General features: G+C 41.3%; 1 protein-coding gene across 7 annotated transcripts in view; it reads left to right on the top strand.

The window, feature by feature from the left end:
• The window catches only part of HLCS (holocarboxylase synthetase), a 153,942-nt gene that overhangs the window by 39,220 nt on the left and 91,783 nt on the right, over window positions 1-22,939 (top strand). For all 7 annotated transcript variants that reach the window (XM_007493157.3, XM_007493158.3, XM_056825994.1 and 4 more), the window contains one exon: window positions 15,432-15,703. In XM_007493157.3, the coding sequence (XP_007493219.2) occupies window positions 15,432-15,703 (272 nt within the window). The remainder of the gene's footprint in view (window positions 1-15,431; window positions 15,704-22,939) is intronic.

The raw sequence follows: 22,939 nt of genomic DNA, 5'->3' as shown, positions 1-22,939 counted from the left end.
ATTTTAACCTCTTCTCAGATTCTGACATTGAGAAAATCTGGATTGTTCCCTTTTGGATTGAGTTTGTGGATAATAAAATTATAATAATAACGTGATATATTCATGTATAATATATCTAGGACATGTCATATGTGTATGTTATACACACACACACACACACACACACACACACACACACACACATATAATATTTAGGTCAGGGTCCAGATCAGAAATTTAAAGCCTGATGGTCCAGTGCAGTTAGGAAAGCCTTGGTTTGACTCCAACCTCAGATGCTTATTAGCTGTGTAAATTTGGGCAAGGCACTCCAAAGGGTTTCATTTGTAAAATGAGAATTATAATAATAGCCCAGGTATCTTGAGAAGATAGAATTTCATAATGTATTCCATAAAGGGCTATTAAATACTAGCTTTTAAAAAACCCTTTTACTGCATCCCTTCTGAGTCATCCTGAAATGTTGCAAGGCTTAATTAAGTATATGAAATCGAATCTCACACCCTGATCATCTTTTCACATAGAGAGGCGGCGTGGGTTTCTTTTAGACCCTCAGGTTCTGTCTTCGAATCGGTACTGTGCAGGGGCTGGGCGATCAATGGGTATTAAGTCAGGAAGCGTCTGAGAGCATGTTTGAACTCGGGATCTCTCCATTCTTGGCCCGACTCTCAGTCCTCTGAGCCTGGCTGTCCTGTGAGGGATTTTCTAATTGGATTCCTGACTCCCTTGTTTCGCTTCTGTAGGTCTTCATTTGGATTTTGTCTTCCGAAATGCCAGCCCTTGGCGCCTAATCTTTTCTGAGGCCTGCTTGTGATATTGGAAAGAGATAGACCAGGGCGGTACATTGCATGGTAATTGTCGGAAGATACATTTCCAATAGAGTACTGTTGGGCTATTTTCAGAGAATCCTGGAGTTACTTACATGAGCTGAGCTAGTGAGTAGGACCAGAACACAGCCACAGGAGTATTGTATGATGAACAACTACGAATGACTTAGTTATTGTCAGCAACACAGTCATTCGAGACAGTCCCAAAGGATTCATGATGAAAAATGCCATCTTCCTCCAGAGAAAGAAGCGCTGGAGTCTGAGCCAGTCCAAAGTCTGTATTTCACTTCCTTTTTTGTTTTTGTTTGTTCAAGCATTCTTCGACAAAAGGACTAATGTGGAAAAATGTTTTGCATGAACACATATTATGTCAGATTGCTTACCATCTCAGGGGAGGAGGGAGAGGGAGAAAGAAAATTTGGGACTCAAATTTTTTTAAAGGGTATTAAAATTATTTTTACATGTGATTGTGGAAAAATTATTTTAAGAAGAAAAAAAAGACATTTCAGTCCTATCTGTAACACTTATTAGAGGTGACTCCTAACCGTTATGAACCTCAATTTTCTCATATATAAAATAGAGTTTTGAATCTTATAACCATGAAAAAATATTCTAAATTAATTAAATAAAATATTTTTAAAAATTAGAGTTTGTTTCTTATAGGGTTGCTCTGAAAAAGCATGGCTGAAGATGAATTTTTCTTTATTATAATTGTTGTTAGCAAGATTATATTTTTTTAAAATACTCTTTAAAAACACTTCATAAACTTTAAGGTGAGAAGTAAATGTGAACTATTACTTTACATTAAAATGTCTTAGAAACTGGATAATCTTGTTGGTGCTTGGAATCATTAATAGACTTTTGCCACAAGGTGTCATTGCTGAGTTAAATTGGCTGTGAGAGAGAACAGTTCAATTTAGTAATTTTCCATTCCGTTCATGCCAGTTTTCTTACAGGGAAATCATTTAAACATAATGATGGCTCATAGTCTAAGTTAAGAAATATAAAATATCAAAATAAAAACACATTTTTTATTGTATCAATATAGATTTATATAACTGTTCTACATCACTATAGTTTTTATATACTGAATGTCAGGTGATTTGAGGACTTTGGATTGTTCTTATTGCCATGATGTAAATGCAATAGAAGTGAATGAATATTTTTTTTAAAGACATCAAGTGAGCATCAGTATTTCATAGTATTCTTAAAGTTATCAAATTAAGGTCAGGTCAGGTTTAATTCTGACAGTAAATCACTTTTCTTTCGTACTCCGTTCTGTTTAAGACCCATCATAATTTTAATGATTTTCTAGTGGCATTGCCTTTTGTCTTCTCTTACTAATCAGTGTATTCTCTCAGCTTGGTTGGAAGCTAGCTATTGTGTTAGTTTATAGTACTGATGGTTACATGACTTGAATATATTTGGTTCTAATAGAGCCTCTTTCATGTGACTTTATAACCTCCAGACAGAAATGGAATAATAACAGAAACTGGTTGCTATTATTTGTGATTTGTGACCCAGCAAATTACGTAAAGATCACCAGGTATAGGATATATTCTTAAAATCTGAAAGTCAGATAGTTGTGGTTATTTAGTCATTTTAGTCATGTCTGATTCTTTATGACTCTGTTTGGGTTTGGGGGATATCTTTTGGCAAAGATCCTGGATCGTTTGCTCATTCCTTCTCCAGCTTATTTTCCAGAAGAGAAAATTGAGGCAAATAGGATTAAAAGATTTGCTTAGGGTCACATAGCTTGTAAATGTGAGGTTACATTTGGACTTGGGAAAAGGAATCTTCCTAGCCGCTCTGATAGTTGTGGTTTATGTTGTATATGTAGAAAGTTATTATTATTTTGGATTCTTTTGTTTCTCTATGAAAACTCATCCAATACTTGATTCTAAGCCTGTGTTGGTGAACCTATGGCACATGTGCTGGATGGGCTGCTCCCCTCCCCCTCTCCAAGCATGCCTGAGCACATTTCTCACATGTCCTGTCCCTCTTCCAGTAATTCAGTGGGAGTGCTTCTTCCCTCCCCATGTGGGATAATGGGGGAGGGCTCACATGGAGCATGAGGGTTGCAGTTTGGGTACTCTCTAGAGTCTAAAAGGTTTGCCATCACTGCTCTAAGCTATTTCAGAGGAACAACAAAACTTTAGTTGTTATTCTTCTCTAAGTGTTGGGAGAAATGGAGTGTGACCAGATATACATGGTAACCCTAGAAAGTCTGAAGAATAAAATTAGTTGTCCATTGATTGTTATGACATTCCATCTCCTATTGATGCTAGAATATTATGAAGTCATTTTTAGAACTGAATTTTAAAACCAAAGGGACTCCCAAATTGTACTGCTCCCACTCTGGTCCAAACTCTTGGTACCATTCTGGAATATTATAATAGTCTTTAAAATGTTTTAATTTTTTTTTTTACATTATCTGTAATTTTCGGTGTATGATAATCTTCTATGACCATCCTTTTCCCCTTCAAGTCATCCTTCAGATCATTCATTAAACTTTATTTTACTTCTTCAGAGACCTTAAAACTCTTCAGTAGAATATTCTTATCTGCTGCATGAATTTCAGACTCCTTATCTTTTTATTCAAATCCTTTCCTAATCTGGCTTTCTGCCTTTCCTGCCTTTTTAAATTCTGAATTTAAATACCAAAATAAGAGCATTTCTACATATATAGCAGGAAATAAGAGGATTCTAAGTAAAGTTATGAATGCCTTTCTAATCTTTTTTCTTATTCTTCCAATATCCATTTTCTAAAGTTAGAATAACTTTAATAATGAGTTTTGCTACTGGTGAACTTCTGCTTTCTTAATTTTGACTTTGTTCCCCAGTGGAGTCAATGATAGAATTTCAAGGGGAAAAAACCACAAGCATTTCCTTGGAGCCTTCCGTTTCTCCCCCTCAGAGCCCAGTGCTTTTCTCTTTGCTGTGGCCATCTGACTTAAAAAGACAAAACCGTTTGGAAGATTCAGCTCCTTTTCAGTTGACAATTTAACACCCTGTTAATGTTGTCATTTATTTCTTGCTTTTTTGCTTTTACCTTCCAAACTGGTTGAGACAGTTTCCCTATCCCCCCCCCCCCCCCCCTTTTCCCAGTTTCATACATGTGTCCATTTGGGCATATAGCATCTGGTATCATGGATGAGACTATACATAAGCCCCTTTGTAACCTGACGTCTTTTATGTTTTCAAAAACCTCGTCTCCTATTCCCATTCCCATCAACTGATTACTGTGCTTAAAGGTTCTAAAATTGAGATTTGGAGCAGATGATGCTTTGCTTCCTCACCAGTCAACATCTCGGAAGCCTGGCACAGGCAGGAAAATCTCCCACATGTCAGAGACAGAACTTGTCCTAAACAAAAAGGAAAGCTGGGAAAAAGCCATCTCGGGAGAGCTGTCATCTTATTGCACCGTCCCACTCTGGTTGCAGATTTGTAAGGGCAGCAGCCGTTTCCATCTTTCCCCTCGTCTCTAGGTGTGTGTGAGAATGTCGGGTCTATACAGCATTTTATGGGGTATCTAGAAAACATGGCTCTACACAAGATTACAATTCAATTAAGCAAGTGTTTGGGCTGTAGAGTTTACTAGGCACCTTCCTCACAACACCCTGATATTTAGAGTCCTTGTCTCAGAGGAGACAACGACAGCTCAGAGACAAGCGAGCGTTCACAAAAGTGGCACGTTAGGTCCTAGAACCCAGATCATGACTCAGTTCTCCATTGTTCTTCCTTTTTTCAGAAAAGGTGGGTTGCACAACCATGAAGATTTTTCACTTCACTTTTCAGATCTTGGAAGCATTAGCTGTGGGGTAGCGTCGGTCAAGGATGGCAATCTAGAGTTAACTTCCCAGAGATGGCAATGAAGCCAGTTGCTATGCTCACAGCTCCCTCCCTCCCTCTGGAGTGTCAGCTGTCAGTTTCTCCTGTTCCCTTTCTGTCATACCAGGAGCACGAGGGGATTAACTTTTCCACACTCCTCTTTGCAAGATTGCCGTCTGCTCTTTTAGGTACCTACTTCCCCAAATCTGAGATTCTGTCCTCCTTCCTGCCCAACTGCAGCAATTTGAATAAGCAAATGCTATCTTTTAAACGGTGACATCCAGGATTTGGTGCACGTGAAATTTAAAAAAGCCCTTAAAGCTTGATCTTCTCTCTGACATTCCTTTTGGTCTGTAGCTAATTATGAGTACTCGACCTGAGTAATAGTATCATGCTTGGCCTTGGTTGGAATCTTGTGAGGTGTGATCATGTTACTTCCCCCCGGATCACAGATGTAACTTCATAATAAGAAATGGCAACTGTGTTTATTATTTGATAAAGCATATTATCATGTTTCTAACATTTTGAAAGCAAGGGAATTATGGGATTTATACTTAAGTAATTTTTTAGAAGAAAGATTTAAACATTTTTTATTTCATTTATGTAATATATTATTTATATATGGAAATTTTGTATTTGTAAATAAATGGAATATACTAATTCCAAAATTTAAATTAGACTAAAAAAATCTGATTTTTTGTTTTCTATGCCCAGGGAGGTTGCTACTGGTGGCTTATAAAGAAGGATTCTCATGATAACTTCCTTAATTACTCCTAGAGTAGCCCTATCTACAGAAAGATTCCTCCAGTCTTTTTCATGATAATAATTTTAATAGAGGGACTTTTTTCCTATTCTCTATACCCAATCTCTCTCTCTCTCTCTCTCTCTCTCTCTCTCTCTCTCTCTCTCTCTCTCTCTCTCTCTCTCTCTTTCTAGCAGGTAACTTCTAATGAAATTTAGTCCTTCGATTATTCTGTTTTTATTAAAAGGGGCCAACCATAATTTTTTTGTCATTTTTTGGATCCCAGAATGAGATTAGATTTCGTTAAGATGAATATATCTCTCTGTATTTAGCTGTCATAATATCTTTTTTTAAAATCCCCATAGTTTTCCTTAGTGTCTGTCCTCTTACTTCCAGATAGTATTGCCAAATAAAAATATATCAAAGCCTCCTGAGAATAATATATAACACTTGTGGACTTCATGCCAAGGAAGAGTTTGTACTGGATGTAACTTCATAGATTACTTGTTTTGAGTCATATTCCTTCTTTATAATTTTGGAACAGCTATCTTGTTCTCTTAGCCCTGGTTATTTTGCTCAGCATTCGTTCGTGCAGACCTTTCATGTTTCTCTATTCACATTCATAATTTCTTATAGAAATATTCCATTATATTTCTAAGCTATCATTTTTTATTCAAGGATATTTTATTTTTCCAGTTATGTATAATTACAACTTTCAACATGCTTTTCCAGAATGATAAGATTCCAATTGCCTTCCCTCCCTACTCTTGGAAATGGTAAGCAATTTGATCTGTATTATTCATGTATTATCATACATAACATACTCCCATATTATATACCACGTATGGTTAGCCATTCTCTACTAAAGGGGATTTACTTTGTTTCCCAAACAAATTATCCCAAAAAGTGCTTCTGTAAGTATTTTGGAATATAAAGGAAGCCATGGCCTCCTTGTTAAGTCTTTTTATTTGCATGATTCTAAATTGCTTTCTAAAATGGTTGTCCCAATTCACAACTCTACCAATAATGCACTAGTGTATCTGCTTCCTACAACTCCTTGAACATTTGCTATTCTCTCTTTTTGTAACTTTTGCCATTTTTGTCAGTTTGCAGTGTGAAGTGGAAGATTTTTTTTCAGCTGATTGTTTTCAGATAAAGAAACCAAAAGTATTAATAAGCACATGAAAAAGAATCTAAATCTCTTATAATCAGAGAGATGCAAATCAAAACAACTCTGAGGTATCACCTCACACCTAGCAGATTGGCTAACATGACAGCAAAGTAATGAACGCTGGAGGGGATGCAGTAAAGTCAGGACATTAATGCATTGCTGGTGGAGTTGTGAATGGATCCAGCCATTCTGGAGGGCAATTTGGAACTATTCCCAAAGGGTGCTAAAAGACTGTCTGCCCTTTGATCCAGCCAGAGCACTGCTGGGTTTGTACCCCAAAGAGATAATAAGGAAAAAGACTTGTACAAGAACATTCATAGCTGCGCTCTTTGTGGTGGCCAAAAATTGGAAAATGAGGGGATGCCCGTCAATTGGGGAATGGCTGAACACATTGTGGTATATGTTGGTGATGGAATACTATTGTGCTCAAAGGAATAATAAAGTGGAGGAATTCCATGGAGACTGGAACAACCTCCAGGAAGTGATGCAGAGCGAGAGGAGCAGAACCAGGAAAACATTGTACACAGAGACTGATACATTGTGGCACAATCGAATGTAATGGACTTCTCCATTAGTGGCAATGCAGTGCCAGAGGGATCTATGAGAAAAAACACTATCCACATTCAGAGGAAGAATTGTGGGAATAAAACACAGAAGAAAAACAACTCCTTGATCGCATGGGTTGATGGGGATATGATTGAGAATATACACTAAATGATCACGATAGAGTAAATATCAGTAATATGGAAATAGTTCTTGATCAATGACACCTGTAAAACCCAGTGGAATTGTGCACCAGCTATAGGAGGGAAGTGGGGATGGGGAGGGAAAGAACAAGAATCTTGTGACCATGGAAAAATACTCTAAATTAATTAATTAAATAAAATTTAAAAAAGAATATATTATTCTTTTTCCTCCTGCAGTTTTTTGGTGGAAACTAAATACAACTATTACTTGAATTTCCTTTCCTTTATATTTGAAAATTTTTCTCCTGGTTCCTGTGTTGTTTATTGGTATGTAAAAAATTAATCATTGTGGGTCTGGGATTTTTTTTTTTTTCTGGAGGCTATTTTCTTCTGAGAAGTTGTGGACAGTATTTTTTTTTTACTTAATAGACTTTTTTTGGGAGGGGTATTTGTGATTCCTGAGTTGTCTATGTGTATCCTGCCTTTAAATATGTTTTATGTGTAGAAAAATTGGTATTTCATTTATCTATTTATTCACTGTTTATTTATTAAACCCTTACCTTTTCTTAGAATCAATTCTGCGTATTCTTTCTAGGGCAGAAGGGCGATAAGGGCCAGGCAATAGGGGTTAAGTGATTTGCCCAGGATCACACAACTGGCCAGATTTAAGCCAAGGTCCTTCTTTTTCTATGCCTGGCTCTCAATCCACTGAGTCACCATGCTGTCCCTGAAAATCAGTTTAAAATATTATTTCTTTTTCCAGATTAAACTTTTGTGTATTTGCATTTCCAATTGCTTTTTTTTTTTTGCTGACTTTCCCCTATTTTGCAAAATAGATTTGTTTTCCTATTACATATTTTTCCTTTTAACTAGTCAGGACCCTTCTGCTGGGTAGTTTTATGGTCTCTTGAGAATCCATGCCTACTCATTTTTCTTTGTCTTCCAATATTTATTCATAGATGCCTGGATTTTTTTTTAGTTGATCTGGATGCCATATCCTTTTCTGTTACTAATATACCCTGTCAATTTATTTGCAATGCTCAAAATCTTCAGCTGAGTTTCTTTCTTTTGATATCTTGGGTAATTCCAGTCTTCGTTTCCCTTTCCCTTTCTGATTTGCTCTATTTTGATGGGAGTTTTCTTGGTGGCTGGTCCTCAAAGTCTCTGCCCACAATTGGTAATTTACCTTTCACAGTCCTCAGTCTCTGTCTCATGTGATTTCTTGTGTGAGAGAACTCACTCTTTCCTTTGGGCATCCCATGATGACACACAAGTATCTTGCCCCAGTTCTCTGTTTCTCAGGTTTCTGGAGGAGCTCTAATGGTCAATGGAATGTTGCCACTCCTGGCCCAGGCTGGGAAACTTTCTGCATTTTAGTTTTCCCAGACACTGTGAGGAAGGAGGTTTTATAGTTGAGAGATCTACTGCAAAGCTGTTCTGTTTGGCCAGCACTGCCTTGAGGGAGGGGATGCTTTGTGAGCTTGTTAAGATAGGGATTAGCCTTTTTTTTTTTAAACCTTGTTTGGGTTCTTAGTGCCTTAGTCGTGGGTAGGCCTGAAATTGCTTTTTCCTCTTATGCATAATTCCTATTTTGGAAAGACGGAGAGATCATGAATATCTGAGAAAATGTTTAGTTTTCCTTGTAGTCAGGTGACCTGAAAATCTGGATATTTGTTTATTTTCCACAGAAAAGTGGGAGAACTTTAATAACAAAAACCTAGGAAAAGAGAGTCAGTAATATTTATTTTTAGATTAGATTTATTTAAGATATCTTTCTCATTGATGGCTGCATATTTTCACCTTTTGGTTCACTGAGTTAAATCATTAAGCGTTATTTGTATGATCTATTAAATTGTTTGTATGTTTATGTGTATATCTAGTGTTCTAATGTTATAGTAACAATAGATTTCTTGGTATTCTGATTTTTATTTTTCTTGTTTAAATTTTTTAAACGTTTAATGGTTTGTTGAGTAATAGAATCTATTAGTGTTGAAGACATTGGTTCAGCAACTTGTGATTTGTCAAAATTGTTGTGTGTAGAAGTATTAAGAAATATGCTTGGGAATTATTCTTAGAGCAGCTAGGTAGCAGGGTAGACGGAACACTAGGCATAGAGGAGGAAGGGCCTGGGCTGTGTGTGATTGGGCAAGTCACTTAACCACAGTTGCCTAGGTTTAGGTACTTAATATAAGTATGAATGAGTTCTCCTTTGGGGTTAAGTGATACTTAGTATGAATTCTAAGACAGAAGGTAAGAATTTTTAAAAAAGATTGTTTATGTAGATTACACTTAATCTAGTAAAAAAATTGAGCTTTTACTTCCTTTTCCTATTTTTGTATTTTTGTATCCCCTCCCAAGGAACCGGCCTTTTATAGAAAAGAATCATATTAACTTCCAATTTTTGTGGGGGAACCGATGAGGTTTTTAATTTGACTTCTTAGACACATGATCCTTGGATTTGGTCTTTTGTTTGTTTTTGTTTTTTGAGTACAAACCTATTTAACATAAAATATTGTTTTTCCTTTAAATTAAATGATTCTTAAAGCAGAAATAAAAAGAAAAATCTTATTTTTTTTTTTGGTATTAGCTTAAAGTAATACAACTTGCTTTAATTGGAGATTACCTACTCATGAATATAATATCTGTTGTATCTGGAGATCTTAGATCTTTAAAAGAAATATTTTTTTACATGCTTTTTTGAGTATTACATTTTCTCATTTCCCCCTGACGGATATACTTAGAGCACTATAAAAACAAATGCAAATGAAAAAATAATAGGAAACATGTACTATAATAGATCACTCTTCTGGTGTAATGGCTTAATATGTCTTTTATTCCTCTTTGGGAGATGATTTTTAAAATTTTATGGCCTTGTACTCTTTTAGATCTAAGTTCATATTCTTAATTAGGTTTCCCAATGAAATTGAGTTTATATATTGAACAGTAGAATCAGCAAAATTTCTGTGTTTTGAAACATGTAGGATTCTGTTTGTATAACTGAGAAATTACCTAATCAATGTCATATATTTTCTGTATTTGTTTATTCATTCTTTGTACTTTAGAACATGAATGAATCAAAAAGTATTGATTAATGCTTATTATGTGCTATGTGCTTGAGATATAAATTGAAAAAAGCAAGAGAACCCACTGCTCTCAGGAAATTGAGATTAAATGAAACCACACCTACAATAATATTCATTGAAAACCCTCAGAAATACTGAGTGTTCATCAGTGGGGCAGCTGGCAAGACCTAGAAATTATATGTAGCTTAGAGGTTAGTGAAACAGACAGAATCAGAGCAGGCAGTAAAATCTGGTGGTCTTCTGTATCATTTGAAAGAAGTGTTGACTACTTATTTATCTAAGCCCTGGATTCAGTTGAGGCATTATAGATTCTACTCCAACCTCTCATTTTAACCTTTATTAATGTTTATATTCAGTTGTATTTTTCACTTTCGTAACATTCTTTTTAAAAAGATTTCAAATTTTCTCTCCTTCCTCCTCCAATTGAGAAGGCAAGTAATATAATATCAATTATATACATGCAAAATATTTCCATATTAGCCATATTGCCAAAAAAGGAAGAAAAATAAAGTGAAAAAATTATTATTAAGTGTGTACTGATTCCATCAGTTCTTTCTCAAGATGAGTAACATGTTTTCACCATAAGATCTTTGTAATTGTCTTGAATTGTATTGATTGGAGTAGCTTAGTCTGTCTTTCACAGCATAAATTCTTCCATTATCTGTAGATCTGACAGATACATTTTTCTATGTTCCCCTAGTTTGCTTATATCACTTTTAGCAACTCAAATCATGTAGCTATTTTAGCCTTGGTAATAGGGTATGACGTGGGGGATACTTCTGGATCAGATAGCAGAGCTCACTTTTGTTTCTTTTTTATTGCTCGTTGGTCTTTTGGGGATCCTTTCAAGATATCTTCTTGTATTTGTGGGGGAGAATTGGGCTTCTCTGCTACTTTTCATATTGCGATTGTAACTCAAAAGTCTCCTAAACCTATTCTTCATCGTTACGGAGCTCTTTAGTCTGTCTCCCACTCGCTGATTGGCATCACCCTTCCTCTAGCTTCACTTTCTCCCTTCACAGCCTTGCTTCTTTGAGAAGTTGAAGAGCTCTACTTACCAGTCTGTGACTTGGTTGGCCTAGTGCCACTAATACTGTGCCAATCTCCGACACTGCGGTTACCTTTTTTAGCCTCTTTTCTATTTTGGAGAGGTTTTTGAGAAATGTGAAGATCTGTGAAACGTGGATTGTTATCAGGAAGGGTCTCTTGATGGAACTGAATCTCTTTCAATACAAGGATGGTTAAGTTCATTCTTTTCTTTGTTTCCCATAAGTTAGCATAGTCCTGGCACACCGTGATTGCTTGCTTAACTATTTTGATTTGTTATAAGAAATATTTTATTATGAGGTCCCATTTTTGATAGAGTAAGGAGGCTGCGGTGTAAAAAACAAAGGCATTGTTGAAGACATCTAAAATTCGAGAGGAGTGAATCACGAGGGCCTTGAGATTGGCTCATTAGTTTACACTTGATTGGAGTTCTTGTTGCTTCTCTTATTAGAGAAGTTCATTTTAACTTAATTTAGAGGAGTTTCATTAAGACGAGAACGTCCTTTCAGTCACGTCATTCTCACCTCTTCGTTCTAAATGGTTCTCCAGACAGGACCCGTCCCGCCAGTGGAGGATTGGCTCTTCTGGGTCTTCAAATGAGTCAGCTTCCAAATGATTCGTTGGCGTTGTCTCTTGGTTTGAATCTGTGATGGAAAGACACGAGGCAGACCCTGACTCCTGGTTCTAGTCCTATCAGCGTATCACACTGGACGCCGCTCCTGGCACCTAGTGTCTAACTTCCTGCCTCCCCAGATCGAGTGGGGGCGGGGACTGCATCGTGGTATGGAAGCGCCGCTCAGAACTTCACACGCAGCTGGGTTGTCACGTCTGTGAGCAGCCCCTCTGGCAGCCCGCGTGGCGCCGGCCTTGGATCATTTCAATTGCGTGGCTGGTGCCGACCAAGTCATGAGGAAACTTCCTTCCTGTTCTGCGGGTCTGTGCTTTGTTCAGGCAGACCACTAGAGGGTGCTAGAAAGCAGGCCAGCAGTCGGCTTCGTCCCGCTGCCTTTCTCCTGGCTCACTTCCTGGCCTCGTCCTGGTTTAGGCTGGGAAATTCAGTGTCATCTTGGGGTCCGTAGACGCGAGTGGGGTGCTAGTTGCGGGGCCCCTCTAGGAGACTGTTTCTGATATGCACCCTTTGGAGTAAAAAACGGCTACGAAGGCCATGCGCTGTTTTCATTTTTCCATTATAGAGAAGGTTTTAACCCCGTCGGAGCAGGTGCTGCCACAGGTAGGTGGCCGAGCGGACAGAATGGTGGTCTTAAGGCCAGGAAGGAAGGAAATAAAGCTGCAGATGGTAATAGGGATTCAGGCAGCCATGCGGACCCGTCGGGTGGCTCAAACCGACCTCGCTTCTCTTTCCATTCAGGGGCGGTCTCGTCGCCCGGGAGGCCCCTCACTAAGGGTCTGGGTGATGCTGATCAGACACCCAGCGGCACGTGAGATGGATTTGGTTCCATCACAGTTCTACCCCTTGAGCCACCCACGTGACATTTGGAAACTGGCCTCAGCCTGCTTAGTTGGCTCTAGTGTCGATGTTTCTTTGATTGGATACGGAGGAGGGGAGGGGAGGGCAGGGGATGCCTCTAATGCAGGGACGCGCTTGTTCCCGCTTCTCCCCACTTGGAAGCCCCTTACTCCTCCAGTTAGAAGTTAGAGGACCTGATTTCGCCTCTTGAGTAATTGTCTCCTTTTAATCGTCCTTACTGGATCAGCGCTCAGAACTCCTTCTTCCCCTGTGTTGGGGGGTCTCACGCCGAGCCGAGGAAGACCTCCAGTCCTACGCGCCTGGCCTGTGTGGCGTCACAAACTGTCTCCTTACATTCACCGCCACAGAAGGCCCAAGCTTGAGTCCTGCCCCGGGCCTCTGGGAGCCGTGTGACCCTGAGGAAGCCACGGAGCCTCCTCAGCCTCGGGTTCTTCATCTCCAAACAGGAGGTGACGACAGATTGTTTGGGAGATCCGATGAAGCGGAGCCTGCACTCTGTAGCGCTCCCAAGCGGGCTGCCCCATCATGGTTGCCCGAAGCCTCACGGGCTTTCCTCTCGCGTCCTCGGGCTCTGGAGGCCCGCAGCCTGGGTCCAAAGTGTGCCGTGGCCCCCGGGCAGCCTTTCCCGGGGGCTTTCCTCGAGGCGGCTCCTCTGACGGGCACGTGTGGGGGGCAACAAGGGCGCTTTGTGCTCGGGCCCGCTGCGTGCGCGGCTGCATGGCGGGGCCGGCCTCGGAGAGAGCTTGGCCAAACGCTGCTCCACCGTCGGGCCGTCAGGCGCAGAGAGGTGGCCTGCCAAAGGCGCGCGCCAGGGTCACGGGGACGCGTTAGGGCGGCGACGGCCGGCATGTGAGGGGGGACGGGGATGCCCCCCGGCTGGCTTTCGGGGGACACTGTCCTGGGGTGACGGCCCCCCCGTCCCGGCCTGCACCACTGAGCATGGCCTCATGCTGAGTAGAAGTGAGCCGTCTCTGTTTTTCTCTCCTTTAGTCCCTCCCATTGTCCTCAGCAGTCCTCCAATTCTCCCTCAGACCCCGCAGAGGTCTCTGTTACCGACGCGGAGACCATCCAGGACCGACCTCGGAAGCGGAAGGACGCTGGCAGCCAACGGCGTCTTCTACCTGGGCCGAGCCCAGCCGGCCCAGGGCCCCTCCGGAGGTCCGTGATCCGACGGACCGGACTAAAAATCCGTAGGAAGTAACCCGGGACCGAAGGGTGCCGCCGGCTTGCGTTTTAAGCTGCATTCCACAGGCAGCCACGGACTCAGCCCCTCCTCAAGGGCGCGGTTGTCCCGGGACGGAGCCGGCGGGAGAGCGGGCGGATTTGCTCATTCCTAGATGCTCTTTGACGCCAAGCGCCGGCGTTCTTCTGCTTCTGCCCTTGATGGGGGCGTGCTGTGGTGCAGTGTCTAGAGTCAAACGGCCGCTGGTCCGAAGGAGAACGGACCCGCTTGAGACGGTAGCCTGTTGCCACCCATCACGTCTGTCCGTGCGCAGTGCTCTGAAAGTTACTGTCGAGGCCCTGAATGACTAGCAAAGGGAGGCGGCACATAGCGGCTCCCTAAAGGAGGTGCTTTACTCCATTGGGGAAGACAACGCCCGTGAGACCGAAAAACACAGGCTAAAAGTGGCAGTGGCGGAGGCGATGCCCATCTCGGGGAATTTCAGGGATTTGTCTAATGCTGTGAAGAATCAGTCATTTGCATGTGCATCTGGTTCCTACTAGGTCCCCCCCCCCCCCCTTTAAGACTTATTATTTATTTGTTTGCTACATTTAAATACCCAGTTAACTCCCTTCCCCCGTTAGAGAAGGCGTCCTTTGGTTAAAAAGATGATCAATGAAATTTTGTTCATCCTCCGGACATAGACATACACAAGACGTTCTCCAAATAGTATTTCTGTTGCTGTGTATAATATGTTCTTGGTTCTGCTCTTTTCACTATTCATAACTGCGTGATTTTCCAAAATGCTCATCATCTCTTATGGCCCAGTAGTACTCCATCACGATTTTATGCCACCACGGTAGAGCCATTCCCCATTTGATAGACATCCCTTCCATTTCCAGTTCTTCGTCACCACAAAGACAGTTGTTCTCAATATCTTATAACATCCGGTTTCTTTTCCATTTTCCTTTATCACCTTAGGAAATAAACAGAGTAGCTGTATTTCTGGGTCAGACAATTTTATAACTCTGGGCATCATTCCAGATTGCTCTCCAAAATGACTGGATCAAATCACCGTTCTACCAACAGTGTATTAGTGTCTCCATTTTTTCACATCCTCTCCAATATTTGCCCTTTTATCATTTTAGCTACTCCGATAGGTATGAGATAATATCTCAGTTGTTTTGATTTCCATTTCTCTATAGTTAAATATAGCTTTGATTTCTTCATCCCAAAACTTACCCTATTTTAAAGCCTTTTAAACAATATTTTTGTTATTTTTGATAATGTTTTATACTATTTTCTAGTCTCTAGTACAGACTTTTCTCACCTAATAGGTATTTAATAAATAGTTGAATTAAAATAATGTAGACCTTTTTATTTCATCCTTTCAATACAGGAAGTCCGAGTTTCCTTTATGCAATGGCTTTCAAGAAATGTGAATCCTGATGGAGTAATGACATTCAGCAAGTTGACCCTTAAATTTGTTTCATCCTATAAACCAGAATTGGAAGTAACTCCATCTCATATGCCAGTTGTCACTGCAACAGAGGAATTTGCCTCAGAACATTTTAATCCAGAGATCTATCGAGAAAGTTTGCAGACAAAACAACTAGGAAAAATAGTTCTGTTTGCTGAAGTCACTTCAACCACAATGAGTCTTCTGGATGGGTAAGATTGAAAAATATAATTTATCTTTATTTTATTCCAATACCAAATTTACTCCTGTTTTCCAAAGTTCCATGTTGTCTCCCTTCCCTCTAACCTCTCCCCTCAGGGAGCTGACAAGCAATTCCAATGGGTTATACATGTATTATCACTCAAAACCTCTATTTCCATATTATTCATTTTTGTAAGAGAGTAATCTGATAAAACTCAAACCCCAAATCACATACCTGAATAAAAATCAGGTTTTATCTGTATTTCTACTCCCAACTATTCTTTCTCTAGCAATGTATGGCATTGGGTGGGTAAGATTGTGGGAAAAAGTTCATCAGAAAATGATCTGAATAAAGATTTTTGTGGTTCCATGTTGATTAGCACTTCCAGCTAAATTAAAAAAAAAATATTTGTAGAACAAGGAAAGAAATCCCCATTTTGGGGGGATATGGTAGTAATTGGCAAATTAAATTTCATTTTAAGGCTTCAACAAAGTTTATTTTTTAAGAATTAAAACTGGTAACTAGCTCTTTAAATTAAGATTCTTAGAATGACCTTGCTGTCAAAGAAATTTCTAATGAGTGGAGTTTACTCTCTGGGCTATTTTACTTTAAGATATTTTGCAGAAGTATTTAGAAAAGCACATTAGGTGATATCTGAGATATATTTAATTAAGATAAAAGTAGATTTTTTAATTTGAAGAAAACCTGTTTTGTAGTATTTTCCTCTTTAGTTTTCTTTTTTTATAGCACTGTATTCATTTTTGGATATTTATCCACTTGCTTTTACTGCCAGGCTACTCCTCTTTCCCTCTGTTTTGTGGCCTTTGGTTAGAGGCTCAAAATGTAAAACAGATGGAAAAGAAATTCTTTTTTACCCAATTAGTCAGCAGAACTTGATGCTGCATGATTATGAATGTTAAGGGTGTTTCTGGCTGAGATCAGTACCCTGTTCCTTCAGGTTCTAGATTGGGAGGGAATCAGGCACTTGTAGGCAATTGAACAGTTAACAAAAGGTTTACTTAGCCAAAGCACAGCGAGGCTATTCCGTTAAAGCCTCCCTTACCTCCTTGGGAAACTGAGGCAAGTCGGCAGGTCAGGGTGTTGTCATTCACACAGCTTCAGTGTACCTGCTTAGTCTAGAAGGCCCCAGGCTCTACCCTCACCCCACTTTGGGTGGGCCTTTTACAAAGCCACCAAGTCAGTTAAGGGAGACCAATGCTTGCTACTGGTACCATCTTTTAGGAAAAACCCAGTTTAAACCTGTATCGGGGATACCAGGCAGATGAGAAGGAAGGGGAGCGCTGGCAGCTGTTGGTCCTATCACAGTGAGCCACATAACGTGGTAGGCTTCAGTCTAGCCTTGGGGCAGACCTCGTCCGCCTGCAGAAACGGCATCTCTCCTTAGAAGACGCTATTTTGTGGTGATGTCCCCCTGCGTGGCCATTCTGAAAGTGGTTTGCATCGGCCATTGGCCATGGACCGCCGAGCCGGGAGGAAGGGCCGGGCTCTTCAGAGGGCCTGCGCTTTGTGCCTCCACCTCCTTGCCCTTGTTTTTTACTTCACTTTCTACGGTCTGGCTTCCACATCCATCATCCAACTGAAACGACCTTTTTTCACAGTTGCCGTTGATTTAATTGCCATTTTTTCCCTAATAGGCTTTTCTTGATCCTCTTCCTTCTTGACCTCTCTGCAGTCTTTGCCCTTTCCAGCCACTCTTACTTGATACTCTCTCTTTAGGGGTTCAGCATCGTGCTCTTCTGGGTCTCCTCCTGTCTGCTCGTGCCGTCCGTTTCCTTTGTGGGGCGTTCCTCCAGGTGCCCCCCTAAACGTAGACATGCTCTCCTGGATCCTGTTCTCCTCTTGCTTTATTCGGCTTCATTTCGCGCCCTTACTATCGTTTCCATGCAAGTGATGGGTCAATCCCTTTTCCTAGCCCTCATCTCTGTCCTCATCGCGATGCCTTTTCCTGTAGACGCTTCAGAACTCAACCCGCTCCCCACGAGCTCATCTTCCCGTCCTCTTCCTCCCTTCCCCAATCTTGCCACGTGCCATTTGTGCCTCTGTCGCCCCTTCTTCCTCGTGGCACCCATCACTCGCGTCTCGTCCAGCCGTGACCGGCGGGTCGTCTCCCCGCCTCGGGTTTCTCCCCACGCCGGGCCTTCCTCCACTTCAGTGGATCAGTCTTTAAAAATCGCCTTCCGAAGTCTCCCGTGGACTCCAGGCGCTCGTCCGGCCACTCGCTTTGGGAACAGACGCCACGGCAAAGCCTGAAGCGCTGCCACAACGGCTTCTTCCTGCGGGCCGCGCTGCTTTTGCAGGAACTTGGTTCCTTGCTATCGTGGTAGTAACGGGCGGCGGAATGAAGGCTGCCCTGCGCTGCTCTTCTGGGCCTCGGAATCCTGCAAACAGCCGCGCGGTCTGTGTCAGAGACGGGCCTGGAGCCTTCCCCGCCCCCGCCGTGCTGCGACGATGCCGTCGCGGGGTCCATATTTATTACCTCCCCGTTGGGTTCCAGGCACTGCCCGCCCTCCGGGAGGTTCCGTCCAGTGGAGGGGACGGGCCGAGAGATCTTGCCCACAGCGAGCTGTGGAGAGGCCAAGAACCAAGAGATTAGGGCTGGGAGGGCCCGCGGGCGGCCACGTTGCAGACTTCACTGCCCTTTGCGGTGGATTCGTGCTTTGTTAGCTCCCGGAGACCCTCCCCTTGTGTCCGAGCTGGCTCAGAAGGTCAGCTTCTTGAGCGAGGCTGTCCTCAACTCAGAGGCCTGTCGCATCTCCACCGTTTTCCTGGCCAGCCGCGCTACGGGGCCTGTTGTCCGAGCCACGAGCCGCCCCCTTCCACGAGAGAGCCCTGTTCCCAAGAGATGAAGCGCGACGCCGCATGGCCCAGGCCCATGCCAGGAAGTCCCTTCTGTCTGCCCCCCACAAGCCCGGAGGGCGCACCCACCCACCCGCCTTTGTCACTAGTCAACGGGATGAGCTTGTCTTCTGTCCGGCCAGTCACCGCAGGCCCAGGGCTGGGCCGGGGCCGCCGAGTGCGTCACCGGAGGGGAGTCCAACGCAGCGGTTAGAGTTCGAGGCAGCGGCAGAGAGCACGGAAGTCTTGTGCTGTGCCGGCCGGCCGGCGTGGGGAGGAGAAACGGCGAGCGCCGTGGGGCCAGGCGGGCCCTCGTGACTTGGCGTCCCCCACGGCCCTGTCTCTCAGGGAACCGCCTCTACGGCTGGCAGTGCAAGATGGGTCTGGAAAAGTCTGTTCAGCTGATGTTTTAGTTCATTTTGGAACCCCGCACCAAGCACCGATTCTGAGGCGGAAGAGCGGGGGGAGGGGGGGCGGGCATCTGGGTTCCCGTGACTTACCCAGCTGGAACTTCGGAAGTCGGGTTTGAATCCAGTTCCTCACGGCTACAGGCCCGGGCTTCATCCACTGGGCCGCTTAGCTTCCGGGATTGCTTTACTTTCTTCTCTCCCTGTGCTCCCAATTCCAGTCTCTCTCCCCAGGATCTTGGGTCCCCATTTTGTGCTGACCATTCTGATGGGCATCCCTTTAGGTCGCGCTCAGGCGCCGTGCTCTCCCTCACTAGTCTCCCTTCCAGGCTCTCCTCGGTAGCTTGGCCCAATGGGCCTCCCTCCGGGTGCACAGCTAGAATCATCATTCCGCTGATCAGAAATCGGAGCAACACATTTTGGATATTCACTTTCCTTCCTCCTTACTGAGATGAGTCTTTGTCTGACGCGGTCCAGCTAAAGTTCTGTGAACTACATTGTTAAATTATTAAGTACATAAAACCTCTCACTTGATTCCGTTGTATGGAAAGTCAACTCATCTTAGAGATGTCGTCCTTGTCACCGACACGTTGTAGTTCGAAGGAACTGGGTCAGAATTGAACTTCTGGAAGGTGCAATACTGGAAGAAGTGCGGGAGATCTCAAGCCTAAAGCAACGTGATGCGATCCAATTTTCCCTTGGGGGGAGGAGGGAGGCAGAGGGACACAGTGCGTCCACTCTTTTTCCAGGTGCTGTGACCATAGTCCATTGAAATGATATAGGAGGCTTCCTAATTTAGCTGCTTGGGTCACATGACATATATATGCACATATCTCTGTAACTTGTTTTCTTTTAAATATATTTTGATCATGACGTGGCTGGTGAATGTTTGGTAAAATTAAATGGGTTTATGTACTATGTAGTATGTTTCGTTTAATATCTACTTCAAGAAGATACACGTGGCGCAATAGTTCTATGTCTTCTCAACCTATTTTTGGAGAAGTCGAGATTCTTCAGATCGTAACTCAGAGCCGTAGGTAAGCAGTGCAGCCTGAGGCGTCCCTGTTCTCCGCTCTAACTGGGTCTGCTTTAGAGGGAGAAGTAGAGGAGAGAGGCCCTGGGGAGATGGGAGTCAGAGATGACACGGAAGAGCACCGGATTCGTAGTTAAGAGAGTTAGCTTTTGGTCCCCAATCTGCTACTAATTCATTTCATGACATTGGGGAAGTCATTGTATTTCTTTTGGGCTTTGGTTTTGCCATTTGTGAAGTTTAATTATTGGACTAATGTGGCTTCCAGCTGTTATGATTAAATTAGAGTCTTAAACTTAAAGACCCCAGCAGCCCCCCCCCACCCCAATCCATATTTCATGTCTGAGATTATTTTAGAAATCAAAATTTAGTTTTATGACTCAATTTAGATTTTTTCTTTTTGAAAAATGACCTAATGGTTCCTTCTATAAAATAAGGTTAAGAGACTATTGTTTACCCTCCCTACTTCCCTTCTGAGATTGAGGTTTGCGTGTGGTGGGGGGAGTATACCTGTAGGAAAAAATCATTTTTCTTTAATATTGGTGGTATTTCTCTTTCAGTTTCAGAATGTAGGGTTAATGAGAGTTTAATTCAATGTCAAACCTTTGTCTCGCTTTCTTTTTTCCCCCATGCTACTTTCTGTTGCCCTCCTTCCTTCTACCTTCTGAACTCCATTCCAGTTGCTTCTCCCCCTGCCTTCCTCTCACCCTCACCCTTCCTCCTGGTTCCCCCTCCCCCTAAGGGGGAGGGGAAGACTCAAGCTCCTGAGAGGACAAGAAATTGGGCTGGAACTAATTTAATGGCTGAGTGACCTCACAGTAGAGAAATCGCTAGATCCTAATAGGGGTCTTTGTCTACATTTCCACCCTAGCTGGTAACATGCCAGTCAAGAGTCAAGCTAGAGAAACAGGTGGGAACTATTAGACCTGTCATAAAGTTTGAAAAATTGATTCAGGAGTTGAAGTGAATAGATTGAACTTGACAGTGTTGTCCTAAAGATTCTAAGGCAAAATTCTGTAGTTTAATTTTAAATCCCTTGATTATTCATTAGCTTTCCAGATGGCTTTTGTTGATATTTTGCATATTAATGCTCATATTGTGTCATCATGTACTCTCAATTTTGTCTAAGGTAATGAAAAGATTATAAATATACCTGTATCTTAAATTAAGCAGATGTTAGTGAAATGGCAATATAATACAACTGAAAAAAAAAGCTTACCCCAAAACAAGAGAATTCGGAAAGCATAAAATTTAAGTTGGATACTTTTAAAAGGGATAACTATTTTGAAGAGTTTTAGTTATAAAATGCTGCTTTTTATAAGTTAGTTTACAAATTTATATCTTAAAAAATAATTCCAACTTTTAAAGATGATATATTTAATTATAAGTTATGTATAATATAGATATAAATTAGAAATGTATAACATCTATCAAATTTTAGAATTAATTTAAGTCATTCCAGCAGGCTACCCATTTATGAACATGTTACTCCTTCAGGTGCCAAGCTCCTGTGGGTACTTGATTTAGTGAAGTCCATTTTTGGAAGATGGCAGAGTGGTAGACATATGAGCAATTCCAGGTTTTCAGAGCCTGTAGAAAAGTAAATGTTAAATAGCCCTGAAGAATTAATACTGTTTACATAAATAAAACAGACCAATGCCTTGTACTTAGTAAATATTTACTAAATTGAATTATTGGAAGACACAGTATTGCTATAGTAAAATTTGGGTACATTACAGTATTTGGTAGATTTCAGATCAGCAGTCAGTTTCTCTTCAGTGCTTTATAATATGACTATTGAGAAACCTGAACTTCCTCAAGTTTAAAGGGTACAATCTTTGTTTGGGTGTATAAATACTTGCCAAAAAACTTATCTCATTATGTCATGGATATCTCAAAAATAGTTATTTCACAAGACTGCATAGACTTTTCCTTTTCCTGGTTTACAACATGTTTGGAAATCCTTTTCAGAAATTGCTTTTAAAACTTTTGTCATATTCTTGTGAACATAATCAACGATGTCAAATCTTATCTTTTGAGAGTGGAAATGGAAAAAAAAATTGTTAGCCAAATCTATTAAATGAGGTAGATATTCCGTTCAATCAAAACTAATTTTTCAGGAAGTTTTATTGTGAGTTGGGTCATGGTCATTGTAGAATAGCCATCATTGGGTTCCATTCTCCCTTCCTCCCTCCCATTCCCCTTGCTCAGAATCTCTAAAAATTGAAAACTTAAGGAGATTGACTAGTTGATTTATCAGAATAAATTCTGCATTAGTAGTAAAGAAGTTCTTATCCAGAAATATTCCTTATAATAGAAATGAAAAGAAAAAAGAAAAGAAAAAAATGACTTCAGCAAAATTAAATAAATTTTAAAATAAATTTTATATTTACATATGATTTTACATCAGGCTTGGTTTCTTCTTTATCTTTTTTGGGGGCATGCTTAGTTTTGATTATTTTGCACTTAGTAATTTTAAAAGTAATTATGCATATGATTCTGATTTTGTTTACTTTGCATGTTCAAATGTCTTTCAGTGTTTCTCAGTATTCATGATATTTGTTATTTCTTATAGCACAGTGACACTTCATTATAATCACGTATCAGCACCTATTAATTAATAAGCATTCTCCAATTCTTTGGTACCAGAAAATTATATATGTATGTGATGTGTGTGTGTGTGTGTGTGTGTGTGTGTGTGTGTGTGTGTGTGTGTGAGATATGGGGTCTTTCTTTTTTTGATTGACCTCCTCATTTATGATTAGCAGTGAAATCTTTGGGTCAGAGTATATGGTATTATTTTTACTTTCTTTGCTTAATTTCAAATTGCTATCTAGAGTAGCTGTACCTAATTAACAAATCCACTAAAAATACAACTCCTTCCAATGTTGATTATTCTCATCCTTTGTCAGCTTTGTCACCTCTGTCAATTTGTAGGGTTGGGGATGGAACC

The sequence above is a fragment of the Monodelphis domestica genome, chromosome 4 (genome assembly GCF_027887165.1).
Source record: "Monodelphis domestica isolate mMonDom1 chromosome 4, mMonDom1.pri, whole genome shotgun sequence".
NCBI classification, from domain to species: domain Eukaryota; kingdom Metazoa; phylum Chordata; class Mammalia; order Didelphimorphia; family Didelphidae; genus Monodelphis; species Monodelphis domestica.
The sequence above is the reverse complement of the archived record's forward strand: the minus strand, read 5'-3'. Positions and strand labels throughout refer to the sequence as shown.